The sequence below is a fragment of the Orcinus orca genome, chromosome 11, assembly GCF_937001465.1.
Source record: "Orcinus orca chromosome 11, mOrcOrc1.1, whole genome shotgun sequence".
Lineage (NCBI taxonomy): Eukaryota > Metazoa > Chordata > Mammalia > Artiodactyla > Delphinidae > Orcinus > Orcinus orca.
This window is the reverse complement of record NC_064569.1, coordinates 87027235-87052289: the sequence shown is the minus strand read 5'-3', so window position 1 is coordinate 87052289 and position 25055 is coordinate 87027235. Positions and strand designations below refer to the sequence as shown.

The 25055-nt window shown below is 43.7% G+C and overlaps 1 protein-coding gene across 6 annotated transcripts in view; it reads right to left on the bottom strand.

Annotated features, from left to right (window-relative positions):
* Nucleotides 1-18443, bottom strand: part of TCP11L2 (t-complex 11 like 2) — a 41035-nt gene extending 22592 nt beyond the window's left edge. Inside the window, exons 1-5 of one of the 6 annotated variants that reach the window (XM_004269424.3) lie at nt 18287-18443; nt 10439-10630; nt 6968-7103; nt 2398-2518; nt 1167-1387 (exon numbers count right to left, since the gene is read on the bottom strand). In XM_004269424.3, coding sequence (XP_004269472.1) covers nt 1167-1387; nt 2398-2518; nt 6968-7103; nt 10439-10595 — 635 coding nt within the window. In that variant the 5' untranslated portion in view covers nt 10596-10630; nt 18287-18443. Of the gene's footprint in view, nt 1-1166; nt 1388-2397; nt 2519-6967; nt 7104-10438; nt 10631-11075; nt 11225-12406; nt 15196-16962; nt 16985-18043; nt 18065-18286 lie in introns of those variants that run through there. The other 5 variants (XM_049694238.1, XM_049694239.1, XM_033427564.2 and 2 more) reach the window with 5 other exon arrangements.
* Between the last annotated feature and the right edge of the window lie 6612 nt (nt 18444-25055).

Below are 25055 nucleotides of genomic sequence, written 5' to 3'. Positions count from 1 at the left end.
GAGCTGAGTGCAACTCTAAGGATACTTACAGCCTATTTTACAGATGGGGAAAGTGTGACTTTGAGAAGTTGTCAACTTTCCCAGAGTCATAAAGTAAGTAACCCATTATATGCAAACCAGCTTCCTTTCCCCTTCCCTTTCCTATACTATTAGGTGAAACTTAGTTCTCAATGTGGCTGTATTCTCAAAAAAAGGAGAAGAATTCCCCTCAATGGCAAAAAGTACTGCAGACTCCTCTCTCCTCTGGGATCACAAAGAAATTACTGTCTACACAGCCAGATTAGAGTCTTACGATCTTACTGTACACATCACTTCCTGAGGGAAGCTGCAGCACAGAGAGCTAGACGACCACCAAAGGTCCATGTTGCCTTCCTGCAGTGTGGATTTGTGGCTGGGAAATGTGTTCCCAGACAGCAGCCACATTTCCCAGGCCACCTTCAATGTAGGTGGTACCATGGGACTAGGTATAGTCAATGTAATGCATTGCTTCTGGGCCTAGGTGGTTAAACACTGGATATGCCTTCCTCATGATCTCTTTCCCATTCACCAGCTAAATGTAAAGGACTCCAAGGAGCTGGGCGAGGGTGGAGCCAAGGAGAGAAGGAGCCTGGGTCCCTGAATGACACATGGAAGGCTGCCTGACCAAGAATCCCTGACTCGGACTCTGACATGAGTGAGAAACAAACGTTTATTGGTTAAATCACTAAGAACTCAGGGTTTACATGTCATAGCAGCTAGCAATACCCTAACTAATGAAGAAGCCTTCCTGGATCCTTAACTAGGTTAGGTCCCCCTGCTGGAGGCTCCATTAATCCCCTCTACTTCCCTTTTCATAGCACTTATCACAACTGTAATTCCTTGTTCAAGAGCTGTCTCCCCATTAGACTGTAATCAGAGATTGCATCAGAGATTGCATCTGCCTTTTTCATCACTGCACCTCTAGGGCCCAGCACTGCCAGCTAACAACCTTGTTGGGTCACTCAGTGTGAAAACTCCATGCACACAATAAATGATTGACTTGTCCCTTGCTTAGGTGGTTTCTTCCTAGGGTCAAGGGTTCCTTTGGGAGAGGAGGAACCCTTATTCTGTGTTCCTCAATTCCCACACTTCCCTTCTGAATGAACTCAAAGGTACTCTAAGAAAATGCAAGCAGCAGAACTGCTAACCTCAGCACATCCACGATGTTGCAGGTAGCCTTTAACTCTCTGATATCATCATCTCGCACAGGAGCGCACAGCTTTCCCATCGTACTGATGACGTAGTTGGCTAGGCCTTGGATGTCGACAGCACTGTGCTCAGCCTGCTGCCTAATGAGGTCTGTGTCCAAAACTTCACAGATCTGGTTGCGAAGCCGGTTGCCACCAGGAGTCAGAAAAGAGAGGAGAACCTATACAGGGAAAGGAAAGAAAAATTAACAGCATCCTTACATGAATAAAGGTTGTCATTTCTAATTTCAATGTCTAGATGACCAAGCTCCCTGTCCATATTTTAATGCCCCGGATGCCACAGAAGTTTGCATCAAGTGGTGGATCAGAGGAGCACTCCAGGGTCCTGACTCTAAAAAGAAAGCTCTGTCTTCTGAATGAAAGCCTCCCCTCCCCTCCCATGGGAAGTTACTAACACTATAGGAATGAAAACAACTGGCAAGGAAGCAATACTATTGAAAGAACTTCAAAAAGTTTACAGAGAAACCGTGCACAGACAAGTTGCAGATCATGGCTCCAAAAGAACCCTTTAAAGACGGGCGAATAGACACATCCCCATGGGCTCTATTAGTATAATATATTTACATGTGAAATATTACATATTATATGAGCAACCTATATTGTGTATTCACTACACAGCAGACACTGTACTTATAGACACAGCACGTGGTTAGGAGAACAAGCTCTGAGCCAGAGTGCCTCAGTTCAAATCCCTTCCACCTCTCAAAGCTGCATGACCTTGGGTGAGTCAGGGAACTTGGTTTCTTTATATAAGATAATAACAGGCATAACTACCTCACAGCATTATAGTAAGGATAGATGAATAATCTAGTGCTTGGCACAGAGCAAGTGTCTTGTCAAAGTTAGCTATGACTGTCATCTGATTTAATTCTCACAACTACTCCGGAGACAGACTTAAGAAGAGAGAGCCTGTCACTAAAGCAGGTCTATCTAACTCAGGCTCCGTGCTCTGAAGCACCACAGCCACTGCCCTACATGCTAAGCATTGGCTTGAGTTCCTGCCGCTGCCCTGTTTTCCCAGCCTGCACCCCATTCCAAGAGGTGCAGGAAAAAACCCTTTCGGTGACTGAACTGGCTCAGTGTTTCAAAAGAGTCTCCAATACTCTCTGCAGGACATGAAAACAGCCTTTGGGGGGAAAATTACTAATTAATACAGACAACATCAACTTGCCTCTCTGATTTCTTCAAACAGTTTGATGGCGTGTTCATACTCAGGGGGCTCAGCGTTCAGTTCTGATTCCAAGACGTCCCAGAAGGCCTGGTGGACAATGTGCCTCACTCTACCGGCCAAGCTACAGGAATGAAATGGATCGATTTTAAAATAAGCACTATTTCTCCTGATTGTAAAAGAAAGATGCTTATTGTAGAAATCTTAGAAAATGCAGAAAAACAGAGAATAAAAATTGCTCATAATCCTATTATTAATCTTTTGACGTATTTGACATATGTTCAATGAATGCATTGTTTTAATATAATTGTTTTAATACTGAGTCTGTACAATATTATTTCATTTAATACTCTGTCTTAAGTGTCTCCCCTAGATTTTTTAAATGCTTCCTCCTTATAGCTTTTGATATGTTCATAAAATTTCGTCCTAAGGAGATACCATAATTTACCTAGTTACTCTTCTACACAGACTTTTAGACTTGGTCTAGATTTGGGGGATGAAATGGCAAAATTGCTCTTTCCTTAACAGCTGATTTTGGGGATGAGATGGCAAAATTGCTCTTTCCTTAACAGCTGAAGTTTCATGGCATGGAACAGAACAGATTGGCCCATGGAGACATGCATTTGATTGCCTGCCAGCTTCAGCTTAGATGTCCCATTTAAAGTTGGCCAGACCAAAACTGATGAAATAGGAGCCTTCCTAGGAAAAGCTAACAATAGAGTAGGTGGCCACCTTGCTTTACCCTGTACGTCAATGCCCTAAAATAGGTGTATGTTAAAACACACAGGGGCCTCTCTGGTGATCCAATGGTAAAGAATCCGCCTTCCAGTGCAGGGGATGCAGGTTCAATCCCTGGTCGGGGAACTAAGATGCCACAGGCCGCGGGGCAGCTCAGCCCACACGCCACAGCTACTGGGCTTGCGTGCCTCAACTAGAGCCCGTGAGCCACAAACTACAGAGCCCACCCACCACAACTAAAGAGAAGCCCGTGCACCGCAACAAAAGATCCTGCATGCCTCAACGAAGATCCTGCGTGCCACAACTAAGACCTGACACAGCCATAAAAATAAATAAATAAATTTTAAAATAAATAAATAAATAAAACACACATTCCTACTGAACTCCTACACCATTTTGCAACAGCTTTTAGAAAAGCGCATATTTCCCTGAACTGTAATTACCTCCAAGTCTCTATCCCACACAGGGCTATACGCCTCTCTCAGGTAGAGGTCATTTCTTCTAGGTACCTGCCACTGTACCTAGCATAACACTTGTCATTTACTGAGGGTTCACTGAATGCATGGTGAATGAATTAATAATTTGATAGTTAAGCATATCTCCTAATTTTTCTTTTAAAGTACAAATAGCTAAATATACAATAATGCTATGAGAAGTGAAAATTAGCTTTCTGAGGAGTATGAGTTAAAACTGTTTCCGTAACTGCAAATACTATATTCTACTCAGCCACTTTAAATGTGAAAACTTATTCTAGTTGCCTGAATAGATTTATTCAACATAAATGCCATTTCCAATGTTTGAGACTCTCTCGAGCAATTACAGAACAATGAGAAGGACAAACGTTGCTGGGACAGACTTTCGCTCTGAACTTTACAAGCCTCGTGTACTTGGCTTGAAGGCACCAACCAGGAGTGAGCTAAAACGACGTCACAGCTCCTTGAGGGATGTCGGAGTTTAAGTTTTCCCGAAGGCTACAAGCTTTTTAATTTGGGGGAGTGGGAGAGGTAGGGAGGAAGGGGTGGAGATGAAATCAGTCAAATCATTTATAAGCATTCCTACCTGGTATCAGAAATCTGACTTATTCTACCAAGTGTTTCCCCCCACTTGGTAAAATATGAGAGTCGGCCATATTTTAAAGAGTAACAAGAGACAGTGCTTTGAGAGCTATCACCCTGTCTCCTTATTTGTCACAAATAATAAACGCTTATGCTTTGATAAAAAAAAGTAACGACTTGGTCATTGTGGAGGGTCATCTGAAAAATCAGCAGCTAATGATACACTATTTCACTTTTAAACAAAGGTAATGTGTCCCAACTCTACGTGTTGTTTCCCTTGCTCACATTTTCTAGCCGTGGCAGAAAATGAAGAGAAGGGGAATTCGTACCTTCCACAGTATCAAAGTATTTACATGCAAGGCACTTATATGCCCAGGAGCATGCATTTAGAGTGAGTGTTGTGGAGAATGCGAGGCTCAGATATGGTCACAGCAGAGCCAGGCTTCAAACCCCGGGGTCTGTCTGATCCTAAAGGGCCTTCGTTCAGCCTGTACTTGCAACTTTTGAATTTAAAGCACAAACACTCCCAATTTGTCTTTTCTGTACTTCATAAAACATACTTATTTTAACTTCAAAAATTCATTTTTATTAGTCAATAAATGTTTATTCAAAATTCAATATGTGGTAGGCCCTGTTTCAGGTGCTTGGGTGTAGTGAAAAGAAAGCCTCTGCTCTCAAAAAGCTTACATGTTAGCAGAGACAGAAGAAAAACACACTGAAAGGGAGTAAGACAATTTCAGAGCCACAAGGAAGGCAGAGGAAGACAATGTGGTCCACAGTGATGAAGAGGTGCCAATTTGGCGGGGTGGTTGAAGAAAGCTTCTCTAAGACAGTAAGCGACCTTAGAGCTGAGACCCAAATGGGGAAAAGAAAGCAGCTGGTGAAGATCTATGGGAAAAACATTAAAAAAGAAGGAAGGGGCTTCCCTGGTGGCACAGTGGTTGAGGGGACATGGGTTCGTGCCCCGGTCCGGGAAGATCCCACATGCCGCGGAGTGGCTGGGCCCGTGAGCCATGGCCGCTGAGCCTGTGCATCCGGAGCCTGTGCTCCGCAACGGGAGAGGCCGCAACAGTGAGAGGCCCGCGTACCGCAAAAAAAAAAAAAAAAAAAAGGAAGGAAGAAGGTCCAAGTCCCTGGGACGGGATCAAGCTGGTGTACTCCAGGATCAGCAAGGAAGCTTCAGTGTGGCTGATGAAGCACAGCAGGCAGGAGGAAAAGGAGGAAGAGACATGGTCAGTGAAGGGGGGCCTTGCTCATCATACTAAAGAGTTTGCATTTTTATTCTAAGTGTAATAGAACCATTGAAGGGTTCTATAAGCAAAGACATGATCTAATCTGATTTACCCATTAGAAAGATCACTGTGGCTACCTGTGGATGTGGAGGATGGACAATGCAGGAGCTAAGGATGGAGACTGGGCAACTAGTTAGGACACAAAGAGTACAGGTCAGAGACGACAGTGGCCTGGCCTGGGGGTGTAAGCAGCACAGCTGATATAAAGGATCATGGTGAAATGCAGTCACCATAGAAAACCAAACAGATAAACCTACTTTGGCCAGTAATCCTAAAAAGTATTAGTGATTATTATAAACAACATCCCCAGGAGGAAGACTATGATCCATATTTTAAAGAAGGAAAATTATTGTGTTTACTATTTTCCTGCTTTAAAACAATAAAAGTTCTGAATGGAATCAAATATTATATGTTGTCTTAATTGACAGAGAGAATGCCTCCCAATTTATGAATGGCACTGTGAGTTTTAAGATTCAGTGCCGTTATCCATAAGCCAATTTTTTTTTGTTTTGTTTTGCGGTACACGGGCCTCTCACTGCTGTGGCCTCTCCCGTTGCGGAGCACAGGCTCCGGACGCGCAGGCTCAGCGCGGCCATGGCTCACGGGCCCAGCCGCTCCGTGGCACATGGGATCCTCCTGGACTGGGGCACGAATCTGCGTCCCCCGCATCGGCAGGCGGACTCTCAACCACTGCGCCACCAGGGAAGCCCCCATGAGCCAATTTTCCCTCTAAAGACTATTTACCTGCAGTAATGGCTGCAAGACTTTTCTCCTTTTTGTCCCAGGGGACCTGTGAGCCACTAAAACCAGAAAGACTGAGGTAGGATATAAGGGCATGGCTCTAACTAGAGATCCCTTGGGCATGAGGTTAACCAGGGGTGCCTATGCAGCTGTGATTCTTCCCTCCAGAGGCTTCTGGATCACCTCTTACCACTTTGGCAGCTCAGCTGCATTTACTTATCTTTCACAACCTGAATATTAGTTTTTAATAAGTCAGGCTGCAAATATTTCTTGAGCAGGTACTACATGTCAGGCACTCTGCAAGGCAATAAGGGCAGAGCAAACAATATAGACATAGTTTCTCCGTTAATGGGGCTTTTGGTCAAGTGGGAAAGACAGACTTTGAACCTAAAATTATAAAACATCTTAACAAGAGGGAGGTAGAGGGGGCTATAGGAGTCTTTAGAAGGGGATTTAATGTAGTCTAGTGAGCTCAGGAATGTCAGGAAAAGCTTCCTTCAGGAAGAGACATATAAGCTGAATTCTAAAGATTATGAGTAACATATACCCTAGAGGAGTGGTTTTAAAAACAACCATTAGACCTTGTTAGAGAACTAAATACTGTTAACTCCCAGTGGATATTATATGAGACTGTCCAGGAATCAGTGTGAAAATCTGTGTTTGCAGTACACACACACACACACACACACACACACACACACACACGTCTGCAGCACAGGTTATGCACAACACAGGCCTCCAGGTTACCTGTTCTCAGGGAGGGCATCTTGTTTCAATTGAAAGTTCTCATTTACAGCAATCTCATGAGCAAGAGTCATGTTTGATAAGTTCCTTGCTGCAGCCATCACTTCATCAAATGTTACAACTCTGGGAGGGCTTGTTGCTGAAAGGAAGACAAAAACCAGTTAATGCTCTGGAAGGAGTTGTCATCCAATGAAGCCTCCTGATGCACAGGGTTTAAGTTACTCCAACATATATTTTCAGTAAGAAGAATATATATCAAAATAGATCGATTCCCCCGCTTAATACTTAAGGCTCCAAAAATTTAAGAACTCCTTTGATAGCTTCAGTTACTGTATTGAAAATAAATTGTTGGCCACTCTCGCCTTCTGAGATAGCCCACGCTCTGTCTGTGGAGTGTGTTTCTCTCTAAATAAATCCACTTCTTACCTATCACTTTGTCTCTCACTGAATTCTTTCTGCCATGAGACATCAAGAACCTGAGCTTCATTAAATCCTGAAACCAGATACTGAAACCCCCACCAGGTGGGAGAAGTTAACTATATGCTGCCACAACGCTCAGACCCAGGACCAGTTGGAACCAGAAGGTTGATGCTGCTGACTCCCACGTACCTCACCACCAGCCAATCAGAAGAAAGCCCATGAGCTGATCACATCCTCCTCTTTGAACCATTACTATAAAACTCCTCACTAACCCCTCCAGGTCAGGACACTCAGTTTTGAGAGCATTAGCCCTCTGTGGCCCCTTTGCTTGGCAAAGCAATAAAACTATTCTTTACAACTTCAAAAAAAAAGAAAGAAAATAAATTGTCAAATGTTTCTGAGAAAATTTTATTAATATAGCCTATTATAAGTTATTTTTAAAAATTAAATCACCTCATTTTTTAGCGAATATTGATATCTGCATTTATTACATGTACTCTACAGGAAATTGATGACTACTTTTTATTCTGTAATTCATAACTCCCATTAATTTAAGCAGACTCAAAATGAACTGATTTTTTAAAACTATAATTTTGAAAAGTATATGCCGTATAGCACAATTCTAAGTTTTGCTAATTGGTAGTTATCATTTGACTTCGCTGAAGTGTAACTTACCTCCTCGTAGGACTGTCCTGAGGTGACTAAACAAGATAATTTAAGTAAAGAACATGGTAAGAACTCAATAAATGTAGATAATTAAAATAAAATAAATCTGATAAGCTGATAATCTACTTCTCAGTAGGAAATAGTGGGTAAAGAATTATTTTAGTTATCTGTAAAGATTATTCAAAAAATTACTCTAACAAGTCATGTCTTTTTGAAATCGTTGTTGGAACTCTTGGCTTCTGTTAATTAAAAATCATTACCTCAAACAACAATCCTGACTGGCAATACTTTGCTACCTAAAATAATTTATTTTTAAAAAAATTTTTGGCTGCGCCACGCGGCATATAAGATCTTAATTCCCAGACCAGGGATCGAAACTGCACCCCCTGCATTGGAAGCATGGAGCCTTAACCACTGGACTGCCAGGGAAGTCCTTAAAATAATTTTAGAAATAAGAAGAGGAGGAGGTAGTGGAGAAGGTGGAGATGGAAGAGGAAGAAGAGGAGGAGGAAGGAATGCTGATATACAATTAGTAAAACCCTTCTTCAGGACACCTAGGTACCCTGCTGGAGACATCAACTCCATGTATAGTAATAAAGAGTGAGAAAAAGCACTGAAAGCTGGGGGGCTGCTAATAAATTCTTTTGCCAATTCTCTTTCCCATTAAGATTCTCCTTAAAACTGTCTGTATCCTTTGGTCCAGCAATCCAATTATATCCAAAGGAATTCCTAGAAAGGCTTTATGCACCACGATGTTCATAAAGCACTATTTGTAACAGCAAAAAAAAAAAAAAAGGAAATGAACTAAATGCCCAATGATAAATCAGAGGTTAAATAAATTGATGGTATTTTCACTTGGTAAAGTAGTAAGCAGTCATAAAAACGTTTTAAAAAAAACATTATCATGAGTAAATATTTTAGTTATAATAGTAAGTGAAAAAAGTCCACATACATATACAAATGTATATCTATGTGCAGTATGAAGATATGACAAAGCACTATCACCTGTCATCTTTGGGTGACATTATAGGTGATAATTTCTTTTCTTTCTACTTATCTACCTTTCCATTTTTTAAAATGAGAATGTACTAATTTAGAATAAATACACGACAGATGAATGGATAAAGAAGATATGGCACATATATGCAATGGAATATTACTCAGCCATAAAAAGAAACAAAATTGAGTTATTTGTAGTGAGGTGGATGGACCTATATATAGTCTGTCATACAGTGTGAAGTAAGTCAGAAAGAGAAAAACAAATACCGTATGCTAACACATATATATGGAATCTAAAAAAAAAAAAATGGTCATGAGGAACCTAGGGGCAAGACAGGAATAAAGATGCAGACCTACTAGAGAACAGACTTGAGGACCCTGGGAGGGGAAAGGGTAAGCTGGGACAAAGTGAGAGAGTGGCATGGACATATATACACTATCAAATGTAAAACAGATAGCTAGTGGGAAGCAGCTGCATAGCACAGGGAGATCAGCTCGGTGCTCTGTGACCGCCTGGAGGGGTGGGATAGGGAAGGTGGGAGGGAGGGAGACGCAAGAGGGAAGAGATATGGGGATATATGTATATGTATAACTGATTCACTTTGTTATAAAGCAGAAACTAACACACCATTGTAATGCAATTATACTCCAATAAAGATTTTAAAATAAATAAATACAAATGAACAAACTTTTTCTGAAGTGGGCATTTGATCATATTAAATGCTAGTTGCTTCTCTCTGCATTTGCTTGGGCAGCTTAAGGAGTTATATTTCCCATACAAAATGTCAATTAAAAAGCTAAAAAAAAAAAAAGACAAACACATGGCTTCACACATTTCTAGCTTCCACACACAAAAAAGGAAAAAGACATCTCCCTTCACCATAGCACTCTTTTCATTCCTTCTCGTACTCCTGGTGCAGTAATTCTCCTCGTGGGCACTTTTCTGGGGTGATTTGCACAACAGTTTTTGAAATCAGTAGGAAACCCTTTAGATTATTTCATTTCCTGCCTGACCCTTGAGTTGGGGCAAGTTTCGTTCCATGTAAGCAAGAAAGGACCGATTTGAATTTACCCTTGAATGTGGCTCAAAAAATGATCTCAAGAAGGAGTAGCTTTCTGCTAATTGAGAGAGAAGACAGGTGGGGTTGGGAGACCTGATTTATAGCCAAACCAAAGCAGATCAGAGACAATGATGAAAATAAAAATGGGCAGATTGTAAACATCAGTGGCAATTTATTGCTGAGAGCATGTACAAGACAGCTGCAGGGCCCTGGCAGTGCCATTCCAGTACATCTAGAAGGGAAAAGTCAGTACTTTGCTCTCATTCATTTCCGAGTTTTAAAATCCAACATGTGTGTCTAGAACCACCTCCACTCCCCATTGGCTTACAAGCAGGAGAGCTGGATTTGCTAGAAGAGTCGCTTGTAAAGCTCTGCCTGGAGCACTCATAGTCACTGAGCGAAGCCATGCTTTCGGAAAACCGGGAAGAGTCTGAATCACTTGGCTGGTCCTCGCCCACACACTGCTTCTCACCATTGAAGGGCATTTTGTGTCACTGGAGTGTGGGTAAAGAGACAGCACCTGCACAAACAAACAGACCCTGTGTCAACGTTCTGCGGTACTCCCTCCAGTGGTGCTGGTGCTTCGTTCAATGTAGAAAGTCGTGTAGCATGTGTCACAGCACTGGAAAGGCCCCCAGAAGATGACCTCCTTCCTCCCATGGCACCCGGGCCAGGCTATCACTAGGCCTGCAAGACTGCCTTCCAGAAAGGGATTCCACAGCCAAGGTGTGAGCTCACACAGGACATACTTGGTGTGAACGTGGAGCAGCCCCCAGCAATAAAGCATCCTCAAAAAACAATGCGCAGAGCACACACTCTCTCCTCCTGAGGGTGCTAAAGCATGGGAGGGTAAGAGTGAGAGTGTGGGGCTCTGGGTTTGAAGCTTGTTCTGTCTTTTGACATGTGACCTTGGAGAAGTCACTTAACTCCCTACCTCATGAGTCAAGCTGGGCTGAAAGACTAACCTCATAGGGTTGCTTGAAGATGAAACAGGATTAATCTTATTATAAGTGCTTAGCACAGCATTCAAATGTTTGCTATTATTATTGTTCCTCTGTCTTTGTTTTAAATAAAATATTTTTGAAATCAGCCTTTTTAGTTGTCTGTGAGCCTCCTAGGGAAAGAGGAAGACTAATTAAAATTTCTGGCCAGCAAGTATATAGGTTTTTCTCCTCCATTTTCCCATGAACTGTCACGCTATGAAGAGTAAGGCCTGGTATTTCGTTTGTGCTTTAGACAGTACCTACTGCCATCCAATGAACAAACAGGCACAAAAGATCCTGATTCACAGGTTGGTGGGAGAACAGACACTAGGAGACATACTGTGCCATAAAACCAGTCCCTGGTTTTATGCTGTATATATCCACGGCTGTTTCTGGGACATCAGATTGCTTCCCAGGGAAGGGCAGGGCAGTTGGGCCCAGTCAGCCACTGGAAAGGAGATCCTGGGTACCCAGGACGCTCAGGCCTGATCCCAGGATCCTCAGCCAGGCCTGGGAGGAAGCTGGCCCTGATATGAGGGTGGTGATAGCTGACACTGAGGGGAAACCTGGGCCCGAGGAGAAAGGCACCTCAAATCCTGAACAGATGGTAATGATAGTAAGGGTTCACTGAATCTCTTTAAACCTGAGCCAGCAATGAGATACTCAGAGCTTTTAAAGCTATCAGAACGGGAAACCACAACTACCCATGGAATGCCTGGAAATGCCTGCAGTTTCTTCAATGATTCCTTTGATGTGTATTAAGTGCCTACTATGCACCAGGCACTGGGAAAAGTAACAGTGAACAAAATACACAGGGCCATCCTCTCATGGCTCTCAAGTCCAGTTACCTAAAATTGCGTGTGCCAGATGCTAGAGGACAAGGAACGGGAAACCAAGGCATTGCTGAGGAAGCACGCGAAAGGAGAGGCAGGGTTGGGACCAAGGTAGGGGGATCGATCCTTTGCTGAGAGAAACAGTGCTATTCTTCATCCTTCGGGTGATGACAGAGAAATGGATGGGCCTGAGAGGGACTTACTAAAGGTCAAAAGCCAAGGGCACTTGCCCCTGGCCTCACCTAAACAACCTCTCCAGTCCTGCCACTTGTAGAAATGCACCCATGCTCAGCCTACCACTTTCGCAAACAGAAAACCACCAACTTGGAGGCTGCCTCTGCAAACCTAAGGGCAGGGAGTGGGGACGAGCTGCCAGGAAGCTCCCCAGTAGATACCCTCGCCTTCTCCTAAAGCCCAGAAGCCAACCATCTCGGACACAGACTGAGGGCCGACCCCTGGCATCCTTGGCAGTGAACTCACCTCCTTTACCGCAGGCAAACTAGATTCTCCTTGAGCGTTAACTCCCATCTGCTGGAAGGGGGACAGGTAGGGGTGAGGATAGAGGACAGAAGAAAGGAGTCTGCTGCAACCCTTTCAATTCCACCGAACCCCAGATCCCAACTGGTGTGCTTACCCTTCCCTCTAGGCTTCTCTCTTCGCCAACATTTTACTTCTCACTGATGGCATTTCTCGAAAATGCTAGCTTCTCCAGGAAGCCTTCCCTCTACGCCGTGGCCAGAGCTAAGGGCACTCTTCTTTGTATACCTGCAGCACATTTCTTGTATCTGCACAATAGCACTTAGACTCTTGTAGCTATTTTCCTCCTGTGGCTACTTCCGACTCTCCTTAATAGGCAGGAACCGTGTCTCGTCCCACCATCATCAGTGTCAAGTATGTGACAAATATTCATTTGGTGTTAGCTGAATGGGAATCACTGAATCCCATCTGGTACAGCTGCAGCCAGAACATTCGCAAACTGATTATCACTTCACATTTACAGCCCTGCTGCTGTCAAAGTTCAAGGCCTGGAGCAGAGTACCTACCACCTCAACCTGCTTTATTAGGCTTAAGACTCAATATTCCCTGGTCCTGTCACACTCTTACTAGAATATCTTAAACTCTGTTTCCATTTTATTATTTCTTTCATTCATTCATCTGTAACAACTGTGCTGTGATGCTCTGCCCTCAATTTCTCTTCACTTCAGCTATTTTTCCAAGTAAGAGTGAATAAGAGCTTCCATCCATTGGAATTTATGAACTGGGTTAATAGCTATAACTCTCCATTTCACTTTTCTACTCCAGCTGAACAGCACACTTCATAGGTTTCTTAACTGTGTCTAACAAGGCAGCTAAGTACAAAGATTAAAAAAAATAAAAAGCTCTAGGTTAGGAGGTAGAAGTCCTGGGTGTAAGGCCTGGGTCTGCTGTTGATTTGCTGCATGACTTTATCCACATCGAGTCTGCTCTCTTCACCTCATTTTTCTGAGGGGGCTGGGCCAGCTACCAGGTGCCTTTTAGTGAGGAATTGCTAACATGCTATAAACCCAGAGTTCCATGAGGCATCACTAGAAGCTCTGAGAAATTAAATGTGCTCATGGCAGACATACTTAATAACATGCAACTACACTTTCTTCCAACAATTCACTGGAGGTAGAGTTTCTGGCATAGGGGATGTAACAGAAAATGTGAAAGCATCAAAATGTTTAGAAACTCTTGTTTAGTTAAGCCTCCACATTACATCTGGGTTTTAGTGGATCCAAGCAGAAACTTTTCTTTGAGGCCAAAACGCACACTATTACTCTATCAAGAAATCGCCTGCGTCCTCATATTAATAATACCTAACTCACAGGGTTGGTGTGAGATTTCATTCAGTCAATCTACGTAGAGTGCTTGGAACAGTGTCTGACACAGAGTAAACAGGATACAGATGTTTGCTATTGTTAGTATTATTTGCTTTAGTAGTTGTTATTATCATCATTTCAGTCATTAAAAACTCTAGAGGGAAGAACAGCTCTATTCCATGATGATAAAAGCATGTTACCCTACAGATAACAAAGACCGGTATTTAACCTAGGACAGAATTCTTGCATTTGTTTGAAATACAAAAATCAAAAGCAAATGGCCCATCATGGTGTAAACAGTTTTCTGTAAGTTCCTTCACACTTGCTCTTACCTTTCTTGGTCTCTGGTTTCCATACAGGTCATCTGGGGACAAAGCTACTTGACTCAAAGACACTGACGGTAATTAGACTGTTTTTAAAGCTATTTTGGATTCTCTCTTAGAATAGTGATAACGAAAACAGGTTGTTTCTTTAAGAAAGGTAATGTTTCTCATACTGACAAACCTAGATTTACTTAACCTTCACCATTGCGACTCACAAACAAACCAAACAACTTTCCAGGAACACCACTTCTCATCCTACCTGGCAGGATTTACTCACTGGCCAAATGTAAAGTCAATGTGAAGAGAGAAGATAACGCCAAAACAAAGCCTCCAACACTCCAGTGAGTCACTATTCAAAGAGAATAATCACATTTTTCATTGTACCGTTCCACATTTTATAATAATAAAGGCAGTATTATGTCATTCTTTCCAAGGTCAATGACTGGGAGGCAGCAGGCACTTGAATACTCATTGTTGAATGAATGGCAGTATGACCACTGACATTTTAGAGAGGAGGGAACAGGTACAGAGACCTGAAGGGGCTAGTCCTGTGTTCCAGCACATATGGAGCAGAGATCAGTTTTTAATTTGCCAGTGATCCTCAGGCTGCATCCAGATTACCGACTTTACTTCCTGTTTCCTTTCTGCAGCAAACTCTATCTGCAAATGATCCTGCACTGGTTCAGGATTGCAAAGATCCACCAGTGACAATGCACATGTCACCGAAGCAGTTAGAACACTGGCTCTGGAGCCAGATGGACTGGTTCCTTGATCTCGACTCGAGATATTTACTGACTGGAGACAGGGAACTTACCATTTATGAATTGGGGACAATACTATTATCTACCTTGTAGAATTGTTGTGAAGATTAATTGAAATAGTCTATGTCAAGTACTTAAACACCTACTAAGTGCTCGACAGATATCAATTATTATTTTATTCTTATTAGAGGAAGTCATGAATTAAAAAAATATATCAATGTCATAAAAAACAAAGAAAAGTTGAGGATATGTTCCAGATGAAAGAGGACTTGACAACCGACTGCAATAGATGATCCTAGACTGCATCGTGTACCAAAGAAAAAAATGCTATAAAGAACATTATTAGGGCTTCCCTGGTGGCGCAGTGGTTGAGAGTCTGCCTGCCAGACTTGGATCTGATCTGGCCTCTGCCCACTTCATTCTGTTACCACTCTCCCCCTAATCCTTCATGCTCTGGACACAATGGCCTTCTTTGGGCTCCTCAGACATGCCAAACTTCCTCCTTTGGAGCACTTGCACCTGCTTTTCTCTTCCAATGGGATGTTCTTCTCCCTGATCTCTGTGTGGTTGGAGCCTTGTTGTTATTCAGATTTGAAAGCAAATGTTACAACTTCAAAGTGACCTTCATTAATATCTCCACTAATTCCATTTAAATTTGTCATCTTAGAGCTTAGAACACCGCATGGGATAGAGAAGGAGCTCAGTGAGCATCACTGATGAACAAATTAAGCCACGTTCTATTCAAAAGACAACTTGGGGCGCCCTTCTCCTCTGCCTCACTCACACTGCTCATATTCCCATTATGCAGTCATTTAAAGTACGATAGTTGTTTTCTGCAAATCTGCCTCGCCACTAAATTTTAAGCTCCTTGTGGGAAGAAGCTACATCTCCCTTCTCCAATTCCCAGTGCAAATTAGCAAAGACTCACAGTCCCAGAGCTTAGAGAAACTTTTACATTGTGCCTTTCCAACCTCCTGATGCTAACTGATAGCAAATAATAACAATTGGAGTTAACAGTTATTGAATACTTACCATGGCTCGGCCCCCATGATAAGTGCTTAAAATGTTTTATCTTCTTGAATCTTCATCATAACCTTGTTAGCTAAGGTATCATCATTATCCCTGTTTTATAGATAAGAACCTGAGGCTCAGAGAGGTTAAGTTATTTGCTCGAGGGTTCATAGCAGCGGCAGAGGCACAACTCTAATCCCGGCAGTGGATCCTTAAAGCCTGTGCTCTTTACCACTCTAGGATGGCTGCAGAAAATTTGGTGTACTGCTCATTCTTTCCTCTCCCACTCTGCCATCGATCTACGCACTACCATGTGGACACTTGCACATGTGGTAACAAGCTGACCTTACCCCCGGGGTGTCTGCTTAAGTGCTATACCGTGAAGGGCATCACTGAAAGAGTCCACTGACCAAACTTATTCTCAACCACCCCACTAGATTGACTGAAAATCCTCTATCAGGGAGCCATTCTTTATGCACTGCAAAATCCCTCCTTAAAACCCAAATATTATCAAAAGGGTTAATTGCTTATAGCTAGCATGAGTCAAAAGCATTTTGAAGTGAATTATTCAGATTATTCAGCAGGGCCCTGAGGAATGGAACCCATTCAATTAAGGTTAAGTCATGAAAAGAGAAAATTTCAAGAAATATCTAGTGGGTATCATTCTTCAAGACCAGATCAAGGTCAGCTGCAAAGACAAGCATTCATATATTTGTAGTAAAGGGCAGGGAGTCAGAGGAGTAGGACTGGGCTCTGAAGAAAACACTGCAGACGATAAGGAAAAATCTTCATCTTCTGCAAAGTGCTGCTTTAGAACCAGTCCTAAACAGCAGCAGCGCTTAAAAAGTTATTCACACGCAGCAAAGCAAAAACCACAGGGCAGAGAGGTAGGTGCCTGCTCCATTCAGCTAGAGAATACTGGTCTTCATCAAATTAGAGCCAACAAAGAGCTAGATAAAAGCCAACAAAGCCAGTCATTGTCTAAAAAAGCAGATGTTCACGCCACACATAACATTACAACGTCAGGGAGAAGGATTTCTAGGCACTTTTCACACTTGAAAACACTTCTTCTCCCACCCCTGGTTGGCCTGTTTTAGTACCTGTTTCCCCCTCTGGGCCCTCAACCCTCCACAAAATGGCATTGAAGCTGCTTCCACACACGACTGGGTATCTTCAGCTCTGGGCCACTTCAAGTCAGGCAAACTCCACGGGCTGCCAGGGTGATAGATGAAATCCCTGGAGGCAAGAGGAAAAGACAGGCCGAGGGCCTCCTGCAGTGGGAACCACTGTCATAACCTCATTAAGTTTGCAGGTGGGACAGAGCAAGGTCTCTGACTGGGCTGGAGACCCACGGGGCCAAGAGGATCTTGGGGGCCGAGGGGCCGACCGGGGACAAGGACAGCTTGTCTAGTTTCTTCAAGGTGAAAGTAACAGGATAACCATCGAAGACAGCATAAACTTTGGTCACTTGAGGGCCACTCTTCACGCCTGTTTCCACATTTCCATCCTCACCTGTGCTCTATCAAACACTTCTCTTTATCTGAACTAGATTTTTGCATTTAGATACACTTAGTTTGAAAGGAAACTTTATATCATTGTGAAGTCGCGCGGCTTAAGGGAACAGTTTTTCTTAATACTAACGAAAACACTTAACCACGTTCGTCCACGTGCCACCTCAAATCATCGCTGTGACCCGAAGTGGCGCCACACAGAGTAGCAGCCTTGGGAAGCACAAGGCAACCCTGACCGCCCCAGGGGTTCGAGCCCGGGCCTGGTGGGCATGTCCCGCCTCTTCCCCGCAACTGAGGGTACAGTCGTGGGGACGCATCGGCACACCCCTCGCCCACGTCCTCTGGGCGCCCCTCCCCTCCAGCGGCACGTTTCCTGTCAAAACAAACTCTTGGGGGAGGGGACGGCGTAGGCCGAGCCGAGCACCGAGGAAACCCGGGCAACAAACCCCAAACACACAGGTGGGGCCCCTCCCGGCCCCGACAGCGACTCAGTTCGCCCACCCGGGCCAGGAGTTGCAGGCGACAGGATGCCCGCTCCCGGAGCCCCGATGGTGGGAAGCCGCTCGCGGCGCGGTCGCTGGCACGGACCCAGGGGGATGTAAGCAGAGGCCAAGCGGCCCCGACCCTGGCGCCTCCAGGGCCCAAAGCCCACGGCAGCTCCAACACCCACCGTGGCAACTCGGCGCCCGCGTCCCGCTCCCACGCGGGACAGCGGTTCGAGGTCAAACAAGGTGATGTGGCGGGTTGGGGGAGCAAGGAGCGGGCCTTTACCGCCCCTGCCCCCGGGTCCCAGGACGGCGCTCCAAGGTGGGGTGGGGGAGACCCTCAGGCTGCCCGGGGGCGACGTGTCCCTCCGCCGACCCGGGCCCATCGCCTCAGAGCCCGCGACCCCCTTCCCCGGGATGGTACGCACCGGCTCCGACGCGGCGACAGGCGGAGGAGAAAGGCGACTGAGTGAGCCCGGTTCGGGCGTCTCTGCGTGTTCCCTCGCCCAGCACGGCATAAACACCTCAGAAGCCCGCGAGTCCAGCAACCCTCAACCTCCCCCGCCCCCTCCCACCCCCACGCGGCATTTAAAGGGCCGGGAGGGACTCTAGAGAGGCAGCCACGGCGTGGCCATCACGTAACCGGAGAGAGGGGGGAAGACGGCATCGGGGAGAAGGGGAAATCTAGGGCACTTCAGCTTCCATGTCCGAGCTCTGACAGATCTGACCTAATACAGGACATTTCCCTCAGCTTCGGATGAAAGAGGCCAAGGAGAGCTCGGATTGGGTGTGTTCTGGGTGCGAGAGGGAACGGTTTCCCCCCCGTGGGCTGAGAGTGGTGCGGTCCGGGGACTGCTAGGGGCGGGGAGAGAAGTGTTTACGGAACTGGGGCAGCGGTGCCATCCCCAGCTCTCCGTGTTGGAGGCGGGGCCTGTCGGGACGCTGGGGACGGGGCGGAGCGGGGATTCTTGGGGCGGAGCGGGGATTCTGGGGACAGGGCGGAGCCACCGGCGGAGGTGCTTGTGGAGCGCTGGATTGACCCCCCCCGACCCCGGGCTCCCGGGGCGCACCACCGTAAGCAATGCTGCTAGGTCCCCGGCCGCGCGTGGAACTTTTACAGCCCGAACACCCCTCATCTAGACCGGGCGATCCAAGTTAAGTGCCCGCTATCACACGGTCTAAACTGAGACAACCCAACCCACAAACGGGCAAGTGCATTCCCACTCACGTCAGCAACCAACTTGTCACCTATGTTTGTGTCTGCACCTCCACAGAAGCAGGAGTCCAGATTTGCATATGGCTGGACAGAACGATTAGCTCCTGGAAGTCACACCCACCCAGGCTCTCTGAAGACGTAAACTTCGTGTGGACGCAAAAGATAAAGCATCTTACTTCCCCTAGGGTTCTTGGGCGTCTATCTCCCGGAGAAGTTTCGACAGCGGTTAATGTAAATAAGCAGTCCCAGGGAGCTCGGTGCGGTCAGGCCTACTGTTCGGCTTTGCTGTGGGTGTGCTTCAGAGTGTACAGAAACACCCTTCCCCCAACCGCACACACGAAAGCCACTGTATCTTCTGTCAGGTGTACATTGGTGTTATTTGAGAGACAGTTTCATGCAAGAATGTAAGTGACTTTTGTATAGGCTCAAGTACTTCCATTTAGTGCTGAAATCATGTCTGGATTGTGAAAGCAAAATTGGTTCTAGAAAAAGAACCAGACAAGCAACATTTTAAAGGAGGGCAGAAAGCCAGTTAACCTAGATGGAATCATTCAGTGTCACAACATGGGCTCATACTGCTATGAGATCTTGGTCAATGGGGAAACATGATAACTGTCTCATTGGGTTTTTGTGAGGATGAAATGAGATAAAGCAGTGCTTAGAGCTGTACACAGTAAGCACTCAATCAGTGTTGTTGAAACTATTTGGCAAACCACTCTGAACAACCTTAGCTGGTGATCTGTATAAATTTGTAGTACTTGTGTCTCCTTATGCCACTCTCTCCTCCCTTCTCCTAAAATACACAACTTGTTACAAATCAAGAGATTAAAGAGAAAATGCTATTGCCACCCAGGTTCTTTCCTATGAACCTTGTTTATACCGTTTGTTGGAATCAGAAGTCAGGTTGACAGAAGCCTCTAATTTCAATTCTTGCCAAATAACAACCACCACACAACTGCCATCACCACCCTAAAGATTCCACAATAGAAAGATTAACTAAAAATATCCCCCAGACTTCTGGACACTGTGACAATGACACATTGCAGCTTTGCTTCCTTTGTTAGCTTTGCAGGAGCTTAAGTATTGTTTTGCCGTATTACATAACGTGAAGCAGGTAAGCATTAGTCGGGAGAGTTGTCCAGTCTACCTGGGTCACCAGCTGCCTAACCCTGGGCATGACACTTACTTTAAAGCTCAAATATGTAACTCTCAAAGCCACGAGGAAGCAATTTTTATCAAAGCAGATGAGTCAAGTTTCAGCCTTTGCTGGGGTGAGAAACTTGAGGCAGAAGAGGTAGGGTAAAACCAGAGACCCATGCTAAGGAGAAAAATTCTCCTGGAAAAACAATCTTCTATTACATCAACGTTAAATAACTTGCTATCTGGAAACCTTTGGGTCAATTACCTGACTAATTGTCCTTAGCCTGGCTTGTATATAAAATCACTTTGAAGAAATACAGTACTGTAAAACATTAGGTAGTTTCCTTAAAAAAAAAAGAGCCTTGTATCATATTCTTACTCAGAGAGCTCAGGCCGTCGTAGAATAAAGTCCTCTTTGCTCAGATTATGTTCATGACCTTCCAAAAAAACTGTCTGAAAAGGCAACCTCTTTAGTAAGTAAAATAATTAGCTTTTTATTTGAAGAAGACATCACACCTAATTTTTCTAACTTTTCTGTTTTGAATCACTTAGAGAACTCATGGTAATGCAGTTTGTTTAAGTTAACACAATAGATTAAATTTGATCTGTTACCTTTGGCAAATAACAAAGGACAGATCAAAATTTTTGCTTGGTAAAGAAATGTAAATACTACTTTTCTTTTGACACATCTTAAATCTGAGTTTTAAATTACAGTGAAGCCTTGTATAAATCAGAAAATCCCAAAATGTAATTTTAATATGGATTTGCAACCTCTCAGCCATTTAACTTTTATAGCAGGGCTGCATCTTGTGCTGATCTAGCGTAATGCAAATTCAACTAGACAGAGATAGGACGGGGAGTGTGGAGCACAGCAGCATAACTGGAACTCTGCCAATGATTTTAACCCCTTCTTCTCTCTGTGGGAGTTGTGAGGCTTCGCTTTCCTGAGTTGATCTCAGTTTCCAAGCTTCTCAATTATGTTCCAAACTTCTTATCCAAGGCTGGTTTCGTGAGCATGCAGTGGCTCAAGACCCTGACCTTGGAAGAGCCCCATACTAGGTTTAATGCTCTGATGCTGCCAACTTGAAATTCTCAATATTTTTTAAACAAGAAGCTCTGCATTTTCATTTTGCACAAGACCTCGAAAATCATGTCGCTGGTTCTGATCTCACCACACAGAATATGAGTCTAGTGTTTAAGGTGCTTGTTTTCCCTTTATCTGTCCTCAAATACAAGACAATTACTTTATCTAGAGCTCAGGTGAAGAAACATATATGTTTCCAGGAATCCCCTGGTGGTCCAGTGGTTAGGACTCGGTGCTTTCACTGCCGGGGCCGGGGTTCAATCCCTGGTAGGGGAACTAAGATCCTGAAAGCTGAACAGCCGGAAAAGGAAAAGAAAAGAAAAAAGGTGTTTCCAAGGTCTTATGGTCCACTTAAGGAATTTTCAAGGATAACTTTGATTGCACATGATTTTGACCTTATCATCTCTCTTTAGAACCTAACCCCTCACATAATATATGACTCCACTGTAAGTAGAAAAATTGATTAAATGGAATCCCATCTCTTTTTCTCTCCCCTGTCCATCTTAACGTGCTAGGAAGGACTAAAAAGCAATGGGGGGGGGGGGAAGGGCAATAGAAAGTAGAAGGAAGAAAAATAATTTGGCTAATATATGAACAAGATGATCCGTTACTAAATGTTCAAAATTTAGCCACACCTTCTTGGCAGATTTGTCTTTTTTTTTTTTTTTCTTTTGGTCTTGAATATAAGGCAGATTTAGATCATTTACCAGTTCTGAGAGAGAATCAAAATGTTGATCCTTGATCAAGTTTCCAACTCACCAAAACCAGTTTTTCCCCTGACTACTCAACTGAATTGGTGTAAAATTGGAGATTATTTCTCATTCCAATCGCCTCACACCTACCACACTAAAAAGAAAACCATTCTTAATTAGTACCCCCCTCACCCTCCATGGGCCCCCTCCACTTACCTGGCAACCACGGTTGTCCCTCGGAAAGCCAAAAAAGAGAGCGAGGGCCAGCAATGAGGACAGCTCTGGGCAGGAAGTGGGAGGGGCCAAGGAGAGATGAAGCTCAAAGGAACACCTATGCGAGACCAAAGAGATGATGGCTCAGAGCTCAGCCAAGACAGCCATGCTCTCTCTCCCACCTCTGGGCCAGCAGGCAGCTGTTTTCTAAATGTCTTCACAGTCCTTCAACCATGGATGAAGATTTGGGCCCTCAATTTAAAAATCAATTGGAACACCCAGCGGGGTGGGGGAAGAGCTTCTAAAATTAAAGGCAAAACCCAGAAGACATAAAGGAAAAGGTTAAGAAATGTGACTCTTCAGATACAGCGTTCAACATAAAAACATGAATTATAGAACAGTCACTGTGCGGTGATACCATTTATGCTTGAGAGAGAGCTGGCACTAGAGAGCACATGTATGTATTTTGTATACATGACATGCATAGAAATGGACTAAAAAGTTAGCCTCCCAACTGTAAAGGAAGGAAGTTGGGAGATGTTCCTCCTTTATTCTATATACATACAAATGGCTTGTTTTTTTTACAATGAGAATGTATTCATTCATACATTATTAATGTAATTTCACATGGCCTCACAATGATACTACTCTTATCATTGAATGTCCTCCTCAATATGCCTTAGTGATGGAGGGCTATTAACACTACACAATAGTTTTCCCATCTCCTTTGTATTCATATTTTTTTTAAGTCATGATAAGAAAAGGAGCTTTTTATGTAAACTCTGGAAAGGAATAGATTTGCAAAAGGCCCTTCACTAAGGTATGTCAAAATTATTTATGCTGGGGGGTGGAATACTCAACTTTACTTTTTAAGTTGTTTCCTTCAAGCCCAATTCTTAGACAGTCAAGGTGCATGGAGTTTCCTTTGATTTTAAAAACATGTTTTGCCCCACCTGCAGCCTCTAAGGGTTTCTTTCCTTTGATGATAAACCAAAGTGATATGGGACTTAAGTAATTATATTACTTTTTGAGGATAAAAAATTGAGAGCCCCGAACATTCAGGTGTCTGTACAATAGTTTTTACTTAAGTTCCAGAGGGTTCGAGTAGAAGGTATTACAGGGTTTATGACTGAGCAAAGGGATACTGAGTGACTCACTGAAGTGGCTGGTCAAGAATAGAAAATAAAGCTCATTTCGTGCCTTCTCTACATACACACACACACACACACACACACACACACACACACACACAGTCACATGCAAAGTATTACCTATTGGCATTATTATTTAATTTCCATAACACCATGCCAACAAGCATACCAGCACTGTATCAACTAAGTGCCCAAAGTATTTATAATCACATTGCATTACTCTAGAAGGGTGCTTGGACCAGGTACCGGGGTGGCTGTGCCTTCCAGGTAGCAAGGAGAATGAAATGGTGCCAACTCTCTTAAAATATGAAGCCGTCCATGCATCTCTCATATGTATATATGAAGCAGTCAGAAAAAGAAAAAAAAGTAAATTCTGCTAAGAAAATCTGGAGTAAAGAAGCAAGTAAACAGCAAGGTGTCTCTGGCCGATTCCCTGATAGGGATTGTTCATGTTAAGAGTATACCTCTAACTACATAATCAGCAAATCCTGAAAATCTGGGTACAACATAATTGTGGTCAAATGAAGTTTAATGCTCAAGCTGACTTCTTTATTTAATAGAAGGCTATTGTGATTATACTTGTAAATTAAAAATGATTTTTAAAATTTTACAGATATATGTAGATCAAAGTTTTCAAAGAGAAAATCAATTCAGGTACCAACTACCTGTGTATAAAGAACAAATGTATTCTGGTGGAAAGAGGGAATGCTTTGGATTCGTACATACCAGAGGGCTCATATATATCACTCATTATATTGATACATATGCTTTACCTTCATAGGTATAAAATATGGATAGTGATATTGTGGGGGCCATTTGTCATTTTGGTGGTCCAGCTTCCCAAATGGTAGTCCCATTATTACTATTTACTATAGAAGCCAAAAAGGGGGTAATATGGTAATCCCATTAATACTTTACTACCGAAGCTGAAAGGAGAGAAGACATTCTTCCCAGACCCTCACTGGGCCATGGGCATGGGACCTAAGCATACCTATTAGATGCTGCCCACCACGGGCAGGTAGGGATGATTCACAGAGCCTGCAGTGGTGGTGTCCCAATGCATGGAGTCCTAAGCAGATCATCCCTGTGACAAGATAGCTATGCCTGACTTCCTTTTGTTCTTTCCCAAGCCTGGATCTTCAGCCTTCCTGTTAATTCCATGAAGTACCCAAGAGCATTCTAGTATCTATTCAAAGTAGGTGTCTATAATTTGCCACTAAGAATGTTGACTAGAACAAATACCCCATAGTTCGTCAGAGAACTCAGAGATAATGTATATAAGGAGTTGAGCAGATTGCCACGTACATTGTATGGATCAATAAACTATAGCTACTATTATTATGCTCGTTATATACCGATTTAATATTTATAGTTTCAACTGGGCAACAGTTTCCTGAGTGACTTAAAGATCTGTGACATGTGATAATTTAAAATTCTGCCAAGGAACAAATTTGAATCCATCAAGTTGGTGCTACAGGAGCCATTTACTTAGCTAATGAATGAGCCTGACAGAGCGGCCAGTATTGACATATCAATGTGAATATTACTATTCTCTATCCATTAGGCCAATAACTCAAGATGCATTCAGGAAAACAAGAGTCTGTTCCATATAGTTAAATACAGGGAATTCAATAGGGAGAAGAAGTTATAGACAGGAAGGAAGAGCTGAAAGTCCTGTTACGGGCTGGTGAAACAATCCAG